Source organism: Sus scrofa, chromosome 8 (assembly GCF_054392235.1).
Source record: "Sus scrofa isolate SSC_HxYL_T2T_F1_AM1 chromosome 8, Sscrofa_HxYL_maternal_Yorkshire_Landrace_v2.0, whole genome shotgun sequence".
Taxonomy (NCBI): domain Eukaryota; kingdom Metazoa; phylum Chordata; class Mammalia; order Artiodactyla; family Suidae; genus Sus; species Sus scrofa.
The window spans coordinates 143,319,000-143,338,461 of record NC_139390.1 but is presented as its reverse complement, the minus strand read 5'-3'; the positions used below and the strand labels follow the sequence as shown (position 1 = coordinate 143,338,461).

Genomic DNA, 19,462 nt, shown 5'->3' with positions numbered 1-19,462 from the left:
ACAGACAAACCAGAAACTAGCATCGTTGAGCAACTTGCCCAAGGCCACCGAGGTAAGACGGAAGTCCACTTGTTCTGGAGACTAAGACGGGCTCATCCTGGACCAGAGTCGGGAGGCAGTGCTCCATCCCGCGGGATGCTTCTACTTGCCCTTTCTTTTTCTATCAACTTCTGGCAACTCTCCCAGTTTCCCTCCAGGTGTGAACCGAGGCCAGTGGATGATGCTCAAGGTGTGAGCCTTCCCAAGGCTGTCTACCTTTTCTCAGGGAGCCCTCGAAGGCTGAGTGCATTTCAAAGAGCAAAGAAAGGAGCTCTTGGAGTTGCTGGTGGCAAGCGTGTTCCCCCCTTATGGGCCACAAAGTCACAAAGTGTACCCGCCCAGGAGACCCTCCACGCTGGAGACCATCTCCAGACAGAAACCCCTCCTACCATGTCAACCAGTCGACTTTTGCTTGGTCTAAAGGACAGAAGCGAAAACCAAAGAGTCACCTTTGTGCCCAGGACTCGCCGACATCAGGATGCATCTGGTTCTGTCTGAGCCATCTCCCCATTAGGCAGCAGGACCCCTGAAGAGATTTTGTCCCTCTGTTCTTTGCGCCCAAATAGTGTCAGTAAGTGAACGGTTTCTTGACATTTGCTGGAATACAGTCCAAACACTGCCACCAGGTGGGACTTCTTTCACTTAGCAGGGCAGATATTTCCCGCAGCACTTCCAAGATCAAGATTTAAGACCTCTTCCTACCTGAGCGGGGAAAATGGAACAATTTGAAACCACTAGAAAAAGGCCTGGTTGTCCACTGCCTTTTGTTGGAACTCACATCTGATTTACTAAATTGAATTCAAATAGCCTCTTGCACATGATTCAAGGAGAAAGTGGGAAACAGGAGCTCAGGGGCTGAGGTTTGCTGTATGATCACTTGCATATCTTTTATGATATTCATCATTTAAAAATATGGGAAGAGGAGTTCCCTTTGTGGCTCAGCAGTAACAAACCCGACCGGTGTCTGTGGGGACGAGGGTTCCATCCCTGGCCTCGCTCAGTGGTTTGGGATCTGGCGTTGCCGCAAGCTGTAGTGTAGGTCGGCTCGGATTGAGGTTGCTGTGGCTGAGGCATAGACTGGTAGCTGCAGCTCCTACTTGACCCCTAGCCTGGGAATTTCCATCAGCAGCACATGCAGCCCTTAAAAGACAAAAAAAAGGGGCAGGGGAGAAGGTAGTGAAGGTAGCCACTCTTCTGTTATATAAAAGTGCCGAATGCACAGAGAAAAATATTGAATTTTTTTTCTCCTAATCGTTTCATCACTGGAAGAGAAGTATTAGTGCTTTCCTCCAAAAAGGAAAGAATGTCTGGCATCAGTGTCAATTTCTCTGTATTTAATGGGCTGCGGTAATAGACTATCCCAGGTTTAAAAAAGAAAGCCTCACTTCTTTGTATCTCTCCATCATCTTAGGTGACAGAATTAGGGTATCATTATTTGCGTCTCAGTGTTCTTATTTCAGCTGCTTTTCTTGAGGGTATTTACAGAATACCTACAGCAGGCAAAGAGCTCTCCCAGGTGCCACACAAGATTCTTGTCTTCAGGAGGCTGTAGTATAAATTGAGATGCAAATGTACACAAGTGCCCTTTTTTATAATCAGTTCTAACTTCTCCTGTATTTATATATCAGATAATAATGCCTAGAGTCTCCAGAAAAGCTTTATGGAAAACAGCAAAATTTGAAGCGTGTTGATCTGGAGAGGATTCCCATTTTGGTTTGGGTTGGGTGTCTTATCTTGAGGACATTTGCACCAGAGTGTTTTAGAGCAAGCATGACTGCTGCAGGACAGCAGCGGTTTCCTTGAGGGGGTGTCTTGTCATTTCCTTATAATTCAAAAACATATGCTGGACTAACTACAAGGGGAATCGCGAATCGTTTTAATTATTTACACTTCTTTCAAAACATGGATTTTGATAAAAATGTATTATCTACTTTGTATAGGTGTAGGGATGACAAGGGGGGGAGCAGCCTTTGGTCTTGGTGAGTTTAGGCTCTGTCAGTTTCCATTCAATTTCAGTTCCAATGGAGCCAAATCCGAGGCAGCTGGCCCAGCCCTCCTGGACTCTCCTGCTCTGTTTACAGCTCAGCAGTAGTTACCAGGATTGACAACATGGATACCTGAAATATTTATACAGCGTTTATGCAATCACTCCTCATGGCCTAATAAAAGACTGGTTTGCAGGGGCTGGCCCCTTGCCAGAGTTATCTAGCTCTTAATTTTATAAGGCAAGAATTTACCCACAGAGTTCAAAAATTGAAAACCAGGGTGGAGGAGTTGCTGGTGGTGATCATTTGTGGTCAAAGAAAGCTGTTTGCTTTTCTGTGGGCAGATATCCAGGGGCAGTTTGAAATGACTTCCCTCAAGGAAGAAAGGGCAGAAAAACACCTGGAAATCCTGAAGCGAATGTGCAGAATAAAACTTGTTCCCAGTGGTGATATTTATCATTTCTACACACCTTCCCCCCCACACACATCTGTCCGTATTTTTAAAGCATTCGTCACCATACCTAAGCAACCTTAATTGATCCTGTTAAGGTTTTTACATGGGTCGTCTGAGCAGCTACACCTGGAAATTTATTTGCAAGGTGAAAAGGCAGATGCGTGCAGCCATGCCCGTGATTGGACCCCTGGGCTGCTGTGGCGACAAATGAGATCACCTCCCTCCCGATACGGGAGGGTCAGCAACCTCTTCCACCCACAGTCCTCGTGCCAAAATCACCTCGAGGACTGCGCTTAGGGCTGGGGCCGGTGGGAAGGAAGAGCAACAAAAGGAGGTAGAGTCAAGACAGCAGGACAGCAGAAATGGCGCAACATCGTAAATCAACTGTAGTTTTTTTAAAAAATGAAAAAAAAAGAAAGAAAGAAAGACAGTGGGAGAAGGTACAGCGGTGTGAGCCTGAGAGCAGGAGGAGGAGGAAGGCAGCAGCCCCAGGCATTTCCACCTTGCCGGGATGGCCTCGCCTCTTGGGGCTTAGAAGCATGACTGCCTGGGAGAAAGTGCTATGGCACCACAAATGGAAGTGGCTGAACTGTGTACGGAGCGATTGCTAGGACACAAAATAATGGAAGTGTGATGCTTTCAGAAACTCAGTTTAGGAACAATCACCAAGGGGGAGGGAGAACAGAGAGATAAATTCTAAGAAGAAAATATTTTTTTTAAAGTAACAACTTTTCCCCAAAGAATCAAACTCAGTTAGCAGGCATGTCCAGAAATGGCTAAGTCCCAGAGAGAGAAATCTGCTGGTAGAAAGGTCTTTAGGAGCCATAAGATTTTTTTTTTTTTTTTTTTTTTGTCCTTGCACTGGTTTTCTTTCTTTCTTTCTTTTTTAAAGTACAGTTTATTTACAGTGGTGTCCATTTCTGCTGTACAGCATCCTAACCCAGCTGCACATATATATGCATTCTTTTTCTCATACTCCCTTCCACCGTGTTCTATCCCAAGAGATGGGATATAGTATCCATTCTAAATGTAGTCGTTTGCATCTGCCAACCCCAACTCCCTGTCCATCCCTCTCCCTCTCCCCTCCCCCTTGAGGGAGGCCATAAGAATTCAAACACAAATTACAGAGGAAGGATGCCACCTGAACTGCCTGCAGGAAGAAACGGGGTAGGATGGACGGCAGGTAGAGTTCCACACGCAAATCCTGTAAACCACACTCGGAAAACAAGAGGAGGAGAGAAGCCACTTCGACTGTCAAATCACAAGGACTAGATGAATAGGCAAGGAAAGCTTCGGGCAGGCTTGCAAAATTTCTCAGGGTGTGATCCAAGCACGGACACAAAACATTCTACCAAGGGAAAGAACATCAGTTGTTTAAGAAATATCCTTTCCTTTTGGGGGAAGAGGGTTGGGAGTAAGGGAAGGTGGAGTGGAAAATTTTCATAATATTGTTATCAGCTGACATTTTCGGTATAAGGGAAATTGAATAAAGAAGGGAAAATATGACCAGGCATGTCAATGACATAGAAAACCTTAGCACACATGTCGTTCTGGTATGTTGATGATGAAGCAGAATCAACACAGTCAAGCACGATTATTATTATGTTTAATAATAATACATACATAATACATAATAATAACTATATTATTCCCAGCATAATACAATTTATTTCTTTATAAAGCAGAAAAAAAGTCAAAATATTGAAGGATTTTAAAGATAAAACGAGCACGCTCGACGCCCTGGGCGTAGAAAAAGGGAGACTGAAAAGATTTATCCCAAGATGCTAATTTTAGTTTTGTTTGGGTCCTATGACGACGGGTGATATGAAAATATATAAAATACTGTTTCTGCCCTCAAGGATCTGACTAATTCTTTTTCCTTATTATATTTGTTTAGTCATCTTTCATTTTCATATCATTCAAATTTTAAGGAATGTCAATTGAAAAACAGATCAAATGAATTCGGAAAAAAAGGAAACAAGGAAACACTGAAAGTTATTTTGTATTCTAGGAAGATAAACATTTTTCTTCTCTATGTTTATTAGAAAACAAGTGTGCTTGGTGGGGGCTACCTGGTGCAACACCCCTTCGGCTTGTCGCTATTAACTTGGATTCTGTTCACGAATGTTATGTTAGGCGTGTGATGATGTGTAAGGAAATCAGAGGGAGGTGGTGAGGATAAAAGACGGATGACGACCCTGCACACCAGGTCTTTGCATCTGTTAGGAAGTCAGATCCATGTCAGGACACTGTACCTCTCCCCAGCCCCAAGTCTATGCCTTGACTTCTTGTCCAGCTTTCTCATTTAGGGCAGAGAAGAGGGGAAATCCTCTGAATGGCCGGTTATTCTCAGGGCAGATCTTTGAGAAAGTGTGAGATCCTCAGTCACTGCAGAGCCCTCAGTGGACTCTCCTTTCTGATTTTCCCCTAGTGTTCGGACCCTTTTCCTTCCAGGCCTTTTCCAGCATTCAGATCTCAGTTCAAATGTTGGTCAAAGGCTCAAAGAGATGTCTCTTGACTATTTCACCGTCCTGGGACACCCCGCCAACCCCAGCATCCCCTCCAAACATACACACCATTCTGGATCCTCTTACTTTGTTTTAGCAGCTTTCTGATACCTATGTGAAATTCTGAAATGGTTTGGATTTAACGTCCATTTCCCTTGGAATATAAACTCCATGAAGGCAGGACTTCAGTGGTCTTTTGTATGGCTAAATCCCCAACTTCTAGAATGGTGTATGGGCCATAATGTATGCTCAGTGAATACTTATGGGTTAGGGTTAGGGTTAGGGTTATGAAGAAATGAGGAATCACCTGCCTCGGCCTCTCCGGGTCTTACAGTCTTGATCCTAGATTCAAAAAAAACAAAAAACAAAAAACAAAAAAACAAAAAAATAAAAACCATCACTTTGTTCCCACTGCATCTCTAGCACCTACAGGGATTTCTGATTCATCATAGATGTTCGGTAAATAATTGTTACCAACAATGATGGTAGGACAGGAGCCAGGAACAAAAAATCCCAAGAGCAGAAAATCAACATGTGGTGAAAGCCAGATTAGGGAGCTATGTATTGATCTCTGTGTGTTTATTTCCATGAGCCTTTAGTCAATTATTGTTTGCAAGTTCCGGGCTTGCTTCAACTATGGGACAAAAACCCCGAATTACATTAGTTGTCTATTCAAGCTCAACCAGAGTGGGAGCGAAAAGGCATGGCAGAGTCCTTTAGTGCAGTGCAACAGTAAAGACGGGAATCAGCCCGAGAAAGATGGGGCAGGTGGAAAATCTAGGGGCATGAAGAGTCCAACAAGAGGTCCAGCCTTTGTTCCCAGGTGGAAGTTCTCCCACTGCTGCCAACCCCGAGGGAGCTGGGTTTTCTTAGAGAAGCAGCTATGTCTTTATCAAAGTAAACACAGGCAGCGTGCGACAGAATTTCTTAAGTGCTAGGAGAGGTACTAGATGCCGTGAAGCTTTAAAGGATAAGAACTTCCAAGCCGTTGGACGGATACGGGATCCCTGCTCAGGAAGGGAACATTTTCAGGTGGGTCTTGAGGAGCCCAAACCAGGCAAAGGAAGACTGTGAGTGAAAAAAAGAACCGCCTCCTGTGGCTAAAGCACAGAGCATATGTGGGAAATAGAGAGACACCAGAAAATAAGGTCAAGGACAAATTGCGGAGGGCCGTGAATATTGAACTGTGGATTTATTTTGTTTAGCTTAAATTTGGTTGGTAATGAGCAACCACTTACTGGCTTTTGAGAAAACGTACAATGTTTCTGAACTAATTTTTAGGAGGCTAAATCTAGGAGCAGTATTTGGATGGTTACTATGGTGGACAGGATTCTAAATTGACTCCCAGTCATCTGTGTCATCTTCTCTGTCCTCGGTGTAAGAGAAAGCTGCAGATATGATGGGCCATCTCTTTGGTGATGGGCTCATGCTGTTTGGCAAAACTGAGTTTAAGACAGGGAGGTTATGCTTAGTGGGCTTGGCCTCAGGCAAGTTCTTTAAAAGGATGGGGACCCTTTCTGGATAAAAAGAGCTGAAGTACCGTACTTAACATGCAAGGAGTTCTCCGTTGCTGGTTTGAAGATGGAGGGGACCACACGGCAGAAGCCTCGTAGAAGCTGATTATTATTTCAGGCCGGTAACATAGCCAATAAGGAGGTAAGACCGCAGGGATCTGGGACCTACACCACAGCTGCAGCCACACTGGGAGCCTGGGATGGCACCGGTGCCTCCACAGAGACAACCCAGATCAATGCTCTACGGTGGCACCAGGGGAACTCCTTGGAGGTCCTTGTTTTGAATAGCTACAATATATTGATACAATATCAGGGTATCAGGTATACCAGATGCTCGGCCAGAATTCTGGATCCTACCATGAATCCTTTGGAAGGAAAGGCATCTAAAGATGCCAGGATTCTGAGACAACCTCATCCGTCCAGATCTGAGATTCTGTGAACTGTGATGAAAGCAACAGTGTGCCAGGGTCTTAGTATCAGAGGAAGGCGTCTCTAGGCGATGAGGAAACTCCTACTCCCAATTCAGTTTGCTCTCAATTCCTTTCCCCGGGACGTCATTCAGAGGGTCTGGCGTGAGTGCCATTTCTTTGCCGTTGCTGAAAAACGGCGTTGCAGGCTTCATCTGTCTCATTCCTTGCTCCACCTTCTTGGGTGTGGGTTAGCTGCAAACCACTTTCAGTCCAGGATTTGGCTGTTAAAGGGTTTTTCAGTTTCCTGGTTTCCATCCACACTTTTTTTGTTGTCGTTCTTTTTGTCTTTTAGGGCTGCACCCGCGGCATGTGGAGGTTCCCAGGCTAGGGGTCCATTCAGAGCTGTAGCCACCCGCCTGCGCCACAGCCACAGCAACAGGGGATCGGAGCCCTGTCTGCAACATACACCACAGCTCACAGGCAATGCCAGATCCTTAACCCACTGAGTGAGGCCAGGGATCGAACAACCCGCGTCCTCGTGGATGCTCGTCGAGTTCGCTCACCGCTGAGCCACAATGGGGAACTCCATTTACACTTTTTTATCCAGCCTTGCAAACTCGGGTGAGAATCCTGGCTCAGGATTTTTGACCTGATTAACATCTTCTCTGTCACTTTGTTGACTCTGAATGTGATGGCTGGTCCCTAAAATATAAAGATGGGTATGGTCAGACTTCAGCTTTAGACCAAAACATGCAAGTAGTTCTCTTAAAGCTGTTTAAGCACCTGTTACATGCCAGGCAATGTAGTAATGACGGTCTCATGAATTTTTACCACCCTGTGTGACCGACACTTATTTTAAACTTATATTGCAAATAAGAAAACGGAAGCACACAGAAGGGAAAGTGTATGCATCTAGAAAGAAGGGTAGGCACTGAAACCCCAGCAGTCATAGCACTGTTTCTACAAATGAAGAACTATGTGGAGGAGTTCCTGCTGTGGCTCAGCGGGTTAAGAACCTGACTCGTATCCATGAGGATGCGAATTGGATCCCTGACCTCACTCCCTGTGTTAAGGATCCGGTGTTGCTGCAAGCTGTGGCATAAGTCACAGATGCAGCTCAGATCTGGTTTTGCCAGGGCTGTGGCGCAGGCCGGCAGCTGCAGCTGCAACGCCTGGCCCAGGAACTTCCATATGCCACAGGTGCAGCCATAAAAAGAAAAAAAGAAAGAATAACGTTGGCAAACATAGCAATAGAGCCAGTTAGCTATGCACCAGAATTAAAGGGAAGGAAGGTAAAATTTTAGCAGTGCATCCTGGGAGAGACCCAGAACTAGTATATAAATGTCACAGGTCACCACCAAAGCAGAAGATTTTTTTTTTTCTCAATTTGACATCCTTCCAGGGCAGCGTGGAAAGATGTGAGAAACTCTGAAGGCAAGCCTAGAAAGAGGAGGCAGCTTGCAGAACTGAGAGCAGAAAGAAGAGGGGAAGAGCCAAAGACTCACATAGAAAACTCCAGAAGGGGGAGAATTTCCAGGGCCTGCGGAATGTTGCAGTTGGGTCTTCATCACTAATCACAAACGCCGTCATATTCTTTACGCCAAGCGAAGATCACACACTGCGCCTCACAACCACCCTGGAGGTGCGTGTATCTGCAGAACAGTTGCAGCGATGGCCAAGGGCCAAAGCCCAACCACAGTGGGTTGAAAAGCGACTCGGTGCGGCGAATGTAGTCTGCATGGGGATAAACCTGGGATGTGAGGGGATTGAGCCCCCACTAAAGACCGGCCCGTGCGCCAGCCTCTTCAGCACTGTTTTCTGTCGTCATCCAAACAAAACTCTAAAAGGGATGTGGCCTTTTTCATCTTCAAAAAAGAAATGAAGATGTGGAAGCTCAGCGTGATCCCACAGCCTATATGTTCTTCCCCCAAACCCCATTCTGCTCCTGCCGAGGGGACAGATAAGCTGCAGGGAACATCACTGAGGTGTTTACTGCAGAGGCCAGGCTCTGTGCTAAGAACGTTTCCATGGATTGTCTCACTGAAACTCCAGTTCAAATGCTAGTTTCCTTAACAGTGTCCGGGTTAACGGCCTAAGCCCAGGAATCAGACCCCTTGCGTTTGGAGCCCAGCTCTGCCATCTATGAGTGTCCTTTTGTCTCGGTTTTCTCATCTGTAAAATGGGCTTCCTTGTGAAACCCCTTTGAAGATAACACACTTGAAATCCAAGAACAGCGAGTACCTAGGGTGAAATGAGTGTGGGGTAGAGTGTTCGCTGGTAATTTCATCACGATTTTACAGCCAGGAAATAGAGGGCGAAGAAGTATCCCAGAGTTAGCAAGGCTAAGAGCCCCCTCTGGATTCCAGCGACTCCCGGAGGTCCTCCTATTTACACCGCGGCCACAATCCTGCAGAGAATTCTGTTGAGGGGCAATATGAGAACGGGTAGGTGCTTGCGGTGCCCTTGCTTGTTCATTTGTTTGTTTTAAGATGGGGTTGACTGGACTCGCGCATCTTTTTCTCCTGGGGCCCGGGGTGGGGGGATTTGCAAAGTGAAGATGCGATGCAGAAGAGAAGGCTCTAGGACGGATAAGCGCCCAGAGAGGGGAAGGGGTGGCAACCCCGCACAGGTGCAGGGTCCACAGCCTCGACCACAAGAAGCGCAGGAAAGGAAGCGAGGATGATGTGCCGGTCTCCGTTTCGTTAGGAGTCAGAGGAGGAAGAATTCGGGAAAAAGTCTGTTTTCCCTGCCCTCTTGCTGGCCGGGACACAGCCAGTGCTCCTGCGGGGATTAAAAAATGATGCCGTGCCCCTCCTGCCCTTTCTCTCTTCCTCGACCGCCTCCTCCCCTCCCTCTTCTCTCCCCCACCGCCCTCGGCCCTACTTCCTCTTCTCTCCCTCCCCCTGCTGGATGCGGGTCATTTCCCCCTTCCCGGCTCTCCGGGCTCTAGTGGGGTCCCGGCTGCCTGGCAGCGCGGGGAGGGAGCGAGCTTGGCCTCGGACGGCACAGATCGGCCAGAGAGGGAACTTCTCTCTCCCCCGCTCTCTCCCTCTGCCTCTCTCTTTCTCCCCCTCTCTCATACTTACACACACACACACACACACACACACACACACACACACACACACACTCCCTCCCTCCCTCCCTCCCTCACTCACTCCCTCACTCAAAACTCGGACCGGCCGCACCGCGGCAGCTCCGATCCTTGCAAAAGGCGGACGAGCGCCCTCCGGCCCGCGGCGCTCACCCGGCTCCGGCTCTGCGCCCGCCGCAGCGCTGCTCCCCGCGCCCGGCGCGGCAGCCCCGCAGCGTGTTCCCGAAAGCAAAGGCGGCGGGGAGGGTACGGTCAGATCCGAAAACACTCCCGCCACACGCGCCGCGACCTCGCTTCTTGCTCGGCGTCAGAGCGGAGACGGCGCCGGCAGCGCCCTGCGCCGGAGACGCCGCGCCGCCGCCCGCGAAAAGCCCACCTGCCGGGCGCGATCGGCCGGCGCGCAAAGGGGGGCTCGTCGCCGTCCTCCTCCGGCGGCGTCCGGCCTCGGGCGCCCCCGCCCCACCGGCTCGGGAGTTGGGCCCTCGGCGCTGCCGCCGGCGCCCGGAGCCCGGGAGTGTCCCCGCAGGACGCAGCGGCGGGCGCGGCGCGGCGGGACCTCGCTATGGCCGCGGCGCGCGCTCTGCTGCCGCTGTGGCTGGGCTGCCTGTGCGGGAGCCTGGCGCAGGGGCTGAGACGCCAGCAGCCCTTCCCGGAGCTCCGCGACGCTGTGCCCGGCCACCGCGCGGCAGGTGGCGGCCCAGACCCCCCGCTGCAGCCGCTCGACCCGCTGTCCGAGCACATGCTGCGGCTCTACGACAGCTACAGCGGCGGCGCCAGCGCCGAGGCGGCGCGGACCCCCGGGTCCCCGGAGCCCGGCTCGCCGCCCTTGCGCCCCCAGCCCCGGCGCGAGGGCAACACGGTCCGCAGCTTCCGAGCCGGAGCGGCAGGTGAGTACCCGAGGCGCTCCTTTTCCGCGGCCGGCCCCAGGGGTCTCCCTGGACCCGCACAGCTCCCTCGCCTGCCCGGTGCTGCCCAGAGACCTCCCGGCTCCGCCCGGCGGCCCTTCGGGCCCCGCGGTCCGCGACACCCGCCGCCTTCGGCCGGAGAAGCGGCCCGATGATCGAGTCAGTAGACAGCTTGAGGGAAGGGAGAACTGCGAGGCAGAAGTGGAGAGCCGGGCGCCCGGCCCTGGAGGGGGTCGGCTGGAGGAAGCGCGGGCATCGAGGGACGGGTGCCCGCCCTTGCGCAGCCCTGGGCATCGGCGCCCCTGTGGCGGCCTTATGCCAAGACTTCTTTAAGTCGGTCAGCGGACATTCCCTTGGACTGGAGCTTAGGCGTGTTTACCTAGACGCAGCTGTCATTTTATGCCAACCCCGGGCACCAGAGAAAAGAGTCACACTCCCGGTATCCCTTTAGACGGTCGCTTCTCCAGACCCCGCACCCCCTCTTTGCTCGCGTCCTCTGTGTTCCTATAGTTGACACTTGCTACTTGATAGCCCCTTGGTGGCAAACACACCAGCTATACCAGGTGCTCGGATGTTTGGATGATTTCAAACCCATCTGGGCAAATAGGGGCTGTACCGCCCACCCTGGGAAGGGCTGGGAGGGAGGGGAGCAGCCGTGGATGTAAACACCTCTTGGACTCTGGGATGAAAATCTGCTCATCCCATTTCGAAACACACAGATCGCTGCGGACTGAAATTCAGGGCTTAACAGGGCTTCTCCTGGCCCCTGCGGTGAAGCGAATAACTTATGCGAACAGCCTGCCTCCCGCGTGCTAACAGCTTGAGGGAAAGTTTCCTGGACACTAACTTAGTTTCTCAGCTTTGAGGATGCACCCAGGCTTGTTTGTTCAGTCCGTGCACCACCATCAAGGGAAACGCAACTGTACAGCCTGTCTTCAGTGAACCCCTGAAAAATAGCCAAGAACCTTCAAGTAAGGAGGCCATGCTTCATAGGCTCTATCAGTCTGTCAGAATCACTAGAAAGACATACATCTCCCAAAGCTTTGATAGGTAGGACTCCTGGAAAAGAGGAACACGAAAGCATCCATCAAGGAAAGCCCTAGGCTGACGCTGTAAATATACTCCAGAGCTCGGAGGCATGATGACATTTACAATAAATGTGAATTATGCTTTCTAAGGCAGAAGTCTTTAGCTAGCGTCTGAGCTGAACCAGATTGCACTTGCTTCTTAAAACCACGAGCATGGCCTATAAGGAGCTGGCCTCTGCTCAGGGAACCGAAACTGGCTCTGGGTTGTCCACAGTGTGTCAGCCATCTGACAGCCGACCACACCCGTGAATGCCCTGTTTAGTGCAACTCCGAGGGCACAGCTCAGGAGCAGCGTGGGAAGAACAGGAGAAGTTGGGTGGGCAGGGCAGGAGGCAAGGATGGAGATAGGCTGAGTCTTCGTTGATATTCATCTTCCTAGTAATATTCCTAGGGAGTAGCCGAGGCACCCAAGAGAAGAGTAGCATTTTTGGTGTCAGCAGGTTTCATTGCCGTGTGACTCCGAGAGTTTGGAGGTGGTATGTGAATTTGTTTCATTCACACCTATTGTAGAGTGTTTTGTGTGTCTGTTTTAGACAGAGGGAACCATGAGTGGGTGGGAAATGGATAAGGATTTGAATAACTCAGGCCCCCTTTACTTTTTCGGCTTCAACTCCTTCCATGCGTTATAATTTCAGCGTGTCCCCTATCAGCCGCTCTGTGGTCTTACACCATCAACTGATAAACTCTGCCACACAGGCCAGAAGTTCCCTTGAAATGATGAACTGCAGCTTGCAGCAGAGATACAAGGCTGTGCGCCCTGATAAGGAAAGTAATTTCTTGAGCATCCTAGAGGCTGTCTTAGTGACTTATTCATCAAACCATTAGACCCTGGTTTTGTGGAAGCTGAGGTGTCCTGTCACTACATTGGAGAGGCAGTTCGTCTTGGAGCCCTTCCAAGACTGTTTAGTTACTGATACACTAAAAAGACCGCATTATAAGGTGGTTCTGGCTTTAATAAGGCAGGACTCCAAGAGGCTGCTAAGGCTTTCTGGTGCGTCTCTCTCCTTTATCCGTATCAGCATTTCCGGAGCACCCTTCACCTTGTGACGTGTTCTGATGTAGGTGAAAGATGCTGTCTGCGGTGATGCGTTAGATAGACTTTCTAGTCCGTGGTCCTTAGGTGCCACAACATACGGGCTTCTCTGGACCGAGGATGGTACAGATGTTCATGGAATGTCAGGTGTGTGTTGGCATCGTGGAGTAGCTGCTGATCCGGCAGACATTGCCAGTGCTTATTCAGGCTGAGTTACAGCCTTAGAGCTCTAGTTGCTCCTTGGAACATACCTGATTAAAATTATTTATTGTTCTAAACCTAGAATGTCTTTGGTTGAAATTTAGCTGCTGTGGTCTCCCTCTGATTACTTTCTACTTAAGCCATTACTTGATGGTGGGTGGCATCCATCCCAGATGCACTTTCTGCTAACCCCTCTCTCCTCCCTCTGCGCTCTGCAGCTGGTGTGCCAAAACCGTAAGTCGGGAGTGTTCATAAGTCGTTTTGTGATGTGTAAGGGTTTGCATAACGATAGGTTTCAGCCTTCCCTTTGTAAAAGGTAATTTACAAAATTATTGGTGACAGAGAAGCTCAGCTTTAGGAAAGCACATCGTCTTGAAAGAAGACAAGAGGGATGTGAAATCAGCTTTTACTTTAATCTCAGTTTAAGTTGCCCTTGGCATCTGTGTAATCCAAGAAGGGTATTTTGCGTGAGGTTTTCTCCTGGCTGATCCTTTAAGATACATAATTTGTGTTCATTAATCTCTCATCATGTCCATAGTCACTTAATCTTGCTTTTCTCAATCATAAATTTAACCTCTTTAGGAAAAGTGATTAAAGCACAGATGTTCTTATTAGGAGACTATCATTATTTTAGTTTATGACATACAGATACAAAAAGGTTGCGTTTCAGTGGATATATGCCACCTTTTTTTTTTTTTTTAAAGAAAATCACAAGACTTCATAGATAAAAAAGAAAGAGGAAAAGTCAGACCCAAAGGTGAATATTTTCCTTCAGTGAGAAAGGGGAAAGTCTTTCCTACTATAACCAAAAATCTTTAAAAATCAAGAATTATCATTTGACATGTTTTTGGGGTGCAAGGCTGAAATATAAGCCTTTAGGAAAGATATCATTATGGGCTGAACAATCATTCCAGTAGGAGCCGGTGCTGTGAAATGCATAGGCCAGTGGGAAAGCATCCTTTTGGATGGATTTGATAAGGAGGAGATATGATAACTTCATTAAAACATAGTTACCTTGAAATTTCTGGCACCTAAGAACTAGGCTTGAAATTAAAGCGTATGTAGATTATGCGATGTTTTTATTCAAAGAGCAAGAGTACATCTGGAGAGGGGAGCTGGATGTGCAGCTGCTTTGAATTACACACTGCTTCGAATACATGATAGCCCTTAATGAAGTTTTTACTGTCATGGGCAAGACAGCTTTACTGTCTCTGACAGCGAACAATCCACAGTACCATGAAGTCTTGATCATCTACGCTAATGGAAAGGAGAAAGAGAGAATGAGTTACATAAAAACAATTTAAATTTAGCTTTCTGGTAGAGTCAGACATACTCAAAGAGACCAAGAGACCATGAGGTCAGTGAAAAAAGAAAAAATATCCCCCAAGCACACAACTCACTCAGAGGTATTTGTACAGTGAACTATATATACATACTTAAGAATATGTTAAGCGGGTTACAAACATATTATCTAAGCAGTGGAAGTTTATAAGCACTTTATTGACCTAGTTCAGATATTTCTAAAAATTAAATAGGGGCATGTATGTCAAACCTGCTCATGCACATCGTGGAATTTGGAAGAGGCTCCAAAGAAAGCAGTCCGACCCCTGATTTACGTGGAAGAAGAAATAAACATGATGGATTGGCCACACAATTTTTCAAACACACTGAGCTCATCTCAATACCTATTATTTCTAATAATCTCATCTAAGTTTCATAGGAGGAGATTTGATAGAAGAAAGCCTTTAAAAGATGTTAACAGGCGTTACATGACATTGCGTTCCTTGGTTAAGTCCATGTGGAAGAAGTGGTCAGTTTTCTTTGCTTGGGGAACTTCCAGGGCCTTTGACAGCTAGGGAACCCCCTTAAGAGTCGAGCACTGTCTCCCTAAGAGAGCACTTTAGAGAATTGTGGTGCTAAGATATCCATTTGGGGAAACTGGTTCAGAGCCTTCCTCGTGTCTCACGAAAGAAGAGAGGCCAGGTTCAAGTGAATTTCATGACGGAAAACCGTCTCATTTTCTCATTTGTTTACTCAGGATGTTTACTCACGTCGTTAGGTTTCGGACTCGGGGCCCATGGCATTGTACAGCTGGCCGTCCACAGATCCAACCCCAGATTGAAAATATTCAGAGGGGAAAATTCCAGAAACTTCTAAAAAGCAAAACTTGGATATTTCTGAGCTATAAGTAATCTAGAGGTGTTTGTTTGTTTGTTTTTTAGGACCGCTGGTGGGACATGTGGAAGTTCCCAGGTTAGGGGCTGAAAAGGAGCTGCAGCCTCTGGCCTGCGCCACAGCCACAGCCACAGCCACAGTCACAGCAACCTGGGATCCGAGTGGCGTCTGCGACCTACACCACAGCTCATGATGCCGGATCCTTAACCCACTGAGCAAGGCCAGGGATTGAACCCAAGGCCTCATGATACTAACCGGGTTCGTTACTGCCGAGCCACAAAGGGAACTTCCTAGAAGTGATTTAAAGTATACAGGGGGATATGTGCAGGTTATATGCAAGTCCTCTGCCATTTGTGTCAGGGACTTCAGCATCTGTGGTTTTGGTGTCTGTGGGGGCTTCTCCCTGCGGATACCAAGGGCCGACGGTACCATCTTTCTGATTTCCTGTTTTAAACGTCTCTGAATGTACTTTTAGAGTCTCCGTCACTAAGTTTCACTTTGCCTGTTTCCTTATGAATGCTCCTTCATTGTTTTTCTCTCTAGCATTAATATTTATTATTTAGCATTTAATCTGGTATTATTCTTTTCAAGAAAATCTACTTGATTTGTGGAAAAATTCACTGGCGCTCACACACATCACTTTGTTAATGTTTTATCGCCATTAATCCCTTGGTTGTAGAAACCTATCAAATCCCTCACATAATCCCCATTGCTTGCTGTATTTAGTACATACCATAAAACTCACACGTATCGAAAAGCCTAGTGAAAATTATTGAGCAACCTTGTATTTGCTGTGCAGGATTTTTTGCTCCAACGTTGTAACTTTTCTCCTAAACTTTTGATGGGTTTCCCATCTCTTCCGTTTGCATGTCCTAGTAGTCAGCATCTTAATGACTGCCTCTCCGTGGTGTGGTGGAAGGAAGCTGGGCATCACTAATAGTCTCTCTTTGAACGTTCCTATGCCAGTTTTCAGTTCAGAGTGGACTTTTATGATTATGTTATGAACCCAGGAAAATAGAATTTTGTCGTGGACACACTGGCGTAGCCCTAATAAAGTGACACAGGAATACCAGGATAATATCTGCCTTGGAGGGTAGTAAACCATGGCGCGGGGACCAGAAATCCATGAAACCCCTCGTCTATGCACGTGTCAGTAGTGGTGGTTTCCTAGAATCTTGGCACCTACAGCAGTCCTCTAGGCAGTGTCTCTTCAGGGATGATGTTATGAAAGGCAGAGATGTCTTTTTATTTATGTGAAACATCCACATGGAATGAGGAAGCCAATCGACCCTGGGGGTTTATTGACTCCTTCAATGATCTGCCTTCTTTTAAGAGCCACCATTTCTTGGCAGTAGAACCACAGCAAAGGCAGTGCCTTGACTTCATTTGGGCACATTCTGGTAAAAGCGTTTGAACAAAGTAATCCCACTGTGTATGCCAGCTTCGCTGTTCTTCTTTATGCCGCCAGTAAATATTACTATTAAATATTATAGTGCGTATTAAATATTCCCTTCATAAAATAATTGCATCCAGTCGTTTCAGCAATGAAAAGTTCTTTGCCCAGCTCAGATTTTACAATTAAAACTACTGAGGCCCAACATGATCTTATTTGCTTTTCCTTCAAAGAAAATTTTAATTTAAATACTCGAATTAATCTAAAGACTGTTTGAATTGAGTGTAATTGCTGCACTTAAGGCATGAGTTAAGAAGGGAGGAGAGATTCCTAGAGTTGCAATTTCTCTTACCTGAGGCTAAGCATGAAGAGTTAAATGCTAGTCTTGGCTAAATACACACAGGTTAAGTCACACCTACTGTGCTGGTCCCACAGAAAGATGCTGAAATAATGAGAAAAATGAATGTGAACCTGCATGAAAAGTTTAGAAGCCCTAGGTAAATGAGATAGTCTTTTTTTTTTTTTTTTGCTTTTTAGGGCCACGCCCACAGCATATGGAAGTTTCCAGGCTAGGGGTCCAGTCAGAGCTGCGGCTGCCAGCCTACACCACAGCCACAGCAATGTGGGATCTGAGCCACGTCTGCGACCTACACCACAGCTCATGGCAACGCCGGATCCTTAACCCACTGAGCAAGGCCAGGGATTGAACCCACAACCTCATGGTTCCTAGACAGATTCGTTTCCGATGCACCACAACAGGAACTCCCCAAATGAGATATTTTTTAAGGTTTTGAGAGATTGTCTCTCTCCAGCTCCCCACAAAACTTGAACCATACCTAAAATATGGATCATGTACAGTCATTTTAGCACAAAGGCTATATCTGGTGGCGGTCTTTTTGTAACACAATCTAGGATATCCCAAACCTGCATTTCTGTCCTGACCTTGGTGGCTGGGTGGAGCAGAGTCGTTCCTTTTTATTTATTTTTTATTTTTTTGCTTTTTAGGACCTCGCGTTGGCACAGGGAGGTTCCCAGGCTAGGGGTCGAATCAGAGCTGTAGCCGCCGGCCTGCACCACAGCCACAGCCATGCAGGATCCGAGCTGAGTCTGTGACCCACACCGCAGCTCATCGCCACGCTGGATCCCTGACCCACTGAGCGAGGCCAGGGATCGAACCCGCAACCTCATGGTTCCTAGTCGGATTCGCTTCTGCTGCGCCACGACGGGAATCCTAGTTGTACACTTTTATAGTGATTTCTTCAAGTTAGGTTTTCGGCGAAGTATGGTCCCTGGATGAGCAGCCTCAGCCTCAGCTGGGAACTTGTCAGACCCTCTCCAGCCCTCCCAGACCATCTGAATGCGGCTCCAAGGGTGGGGCGCAGAAATCGGTTTTCTCAGAACATCGAGGTAACTCTGATGCGTGTCTGAGACACTCTGCGCTAAGCCCCCGTCCCTGGAGTTTCGGGGATCTTATAACCAGGGCCTGAAATCCAGGATTGATTAACGTTCTGGTCCTGCTCTCATCTGGCCCTTTTAGTGGGCCTTTCCCCAGACAAATGGTTTATTAATTTATATCAGGGTACGCTTCTTTTCACTTTGGAAGGTCTACGAATGTCTTTATGACAGTTTTCCCCTGGGGAGGCGTTCAAAAGTGAGTTAATAAAGACGTCTTGCCCTTCCTTCCCAGCTGCGGGGAGTCTGGGGCCTGGGAGGTTTGCTAGAAAGAGGATGATGAAGCAGAGGCCAGGTCTCCCGAGGGCAAAGAGCAGATCTCATTTCCTGCTTGTATTCTGAGGACCTGGCATAGTTTGCCACAGAGTAGGCTCTCAGCAAATATTTCACTTGAGCTGAGTTAGATGTTCGGGGGTCTAGAGAAGAAAAGGTAGTAGAAAAGCTACCAACCAGGCAAAGAAACCTTCAAAAATAGACTTGCCGTGGGAGTTCCCGCTGTGGCACAGTGGGTTAAGGGCCCAGCATTGCAGCAGCTGGGGCACGGGTCATAGCTGTGGCTCAGATTCGATCCCTGACCCGGGAACTTCTAGGTGCGGTGAGTGTGGGAAAAGTCAATCAATAAATAAACTTCCAGGGCAGCGTTTCCCACAAGGCGTTTACCAGTGTGTGTGGGATGGCACACACTCTCCTTTGCGCACCTCTGCTCTGGCAAGGCTTCTTTTCTGCTGAACCGAAAGGAAGCTCCGGAAGGTACTCATATCCCAAGAGGCCTTTCGCCGACTGTGGGAACTTGAAACTGCTTGGACGTTTGTTCACTTTGGTGGTAGGTAGGAACCACTTTGGAACCGGGTCAGTGTACACAGTGGCTCATTGGACCCACTTAACAAATATTTTTCAGGGTATCGGTGCTCCAGATGGTGCACCGTGCTAAGCGTGCAAAGATTGCCTGGAACGTGGGTCTGCCCTCCAAGGGCGCGCAGTCCAGGAGCGCCCCTGGCTGGAGGCTAAGAGTGGAGACACCCACTGGCCACCATTCTGCTGTCCTAGGGAAACACACGTGGCATCATCTTTGGCCTTGGACACTTTGCCTGGAAACTGAAGGTGGCGGAAAAGCACTGCGGCCTTGACTCCATCATCTGTGGCTGGGGTTCCGCCCATGCCGACGGGCGTCTAGGGCCCTGTTCTAGGCACCCCTGGTATTCCCAGCAGCTG

At 48.1% G+C, this 19,462-nt stretch overlaps 1 protein-coding gene and 1 long non-coding RNA gene across 4 annotated transcripts in view; one reads left to right on the top strand and one right to left on the bottom strand.

The window, feature by feature from the left end:
- Window positions 1-4,067: 4,067 nt before the first annotated feature.
- LOC146401108 (uncharacterized) lies at window positions 4,068-11,481 on the bottom strand. Its single transcript, XR_014813540.1, has 4 exons — window positions 11,288-11,481; window positions 9,151-9,328; window positions 8,415-8,643; window positions 4,068-7,611 (listed from the first exon to the last, which is right to left on the bottom strand). It is a non-coding gene; the product is annotated as an uncharacterized LOC146401108 (long non-coding RNA).
- The window catches only part of BMP3 (bone morphogenetic protein 3), a 29,948-nt gene continuing 18,797 nt past the window's right edge, over window positions 8,312-19,462 (top strand). Inside the window, exon 1 of one of the 3 annotated variants that reach the window (XM_084970736.1) lies at window positions 8,312-9,353. Coding sequence is in view for 2 of the 3 variants with exons in the window: in XM_084970735.1 (XP_084826861.1) it covers window positions 10,566-10,890 (325 nt within the window). In the remaining variant the exon portion in view is untranslated. Of the gene's footprint in view, window positions 9,354-10,077; window positions 10,891-19,462 lie in introns of those variants that run through there. The other 2 variants (XM_084970735.1, NM_001206388.1) reach the window with 2 other exon arrangements.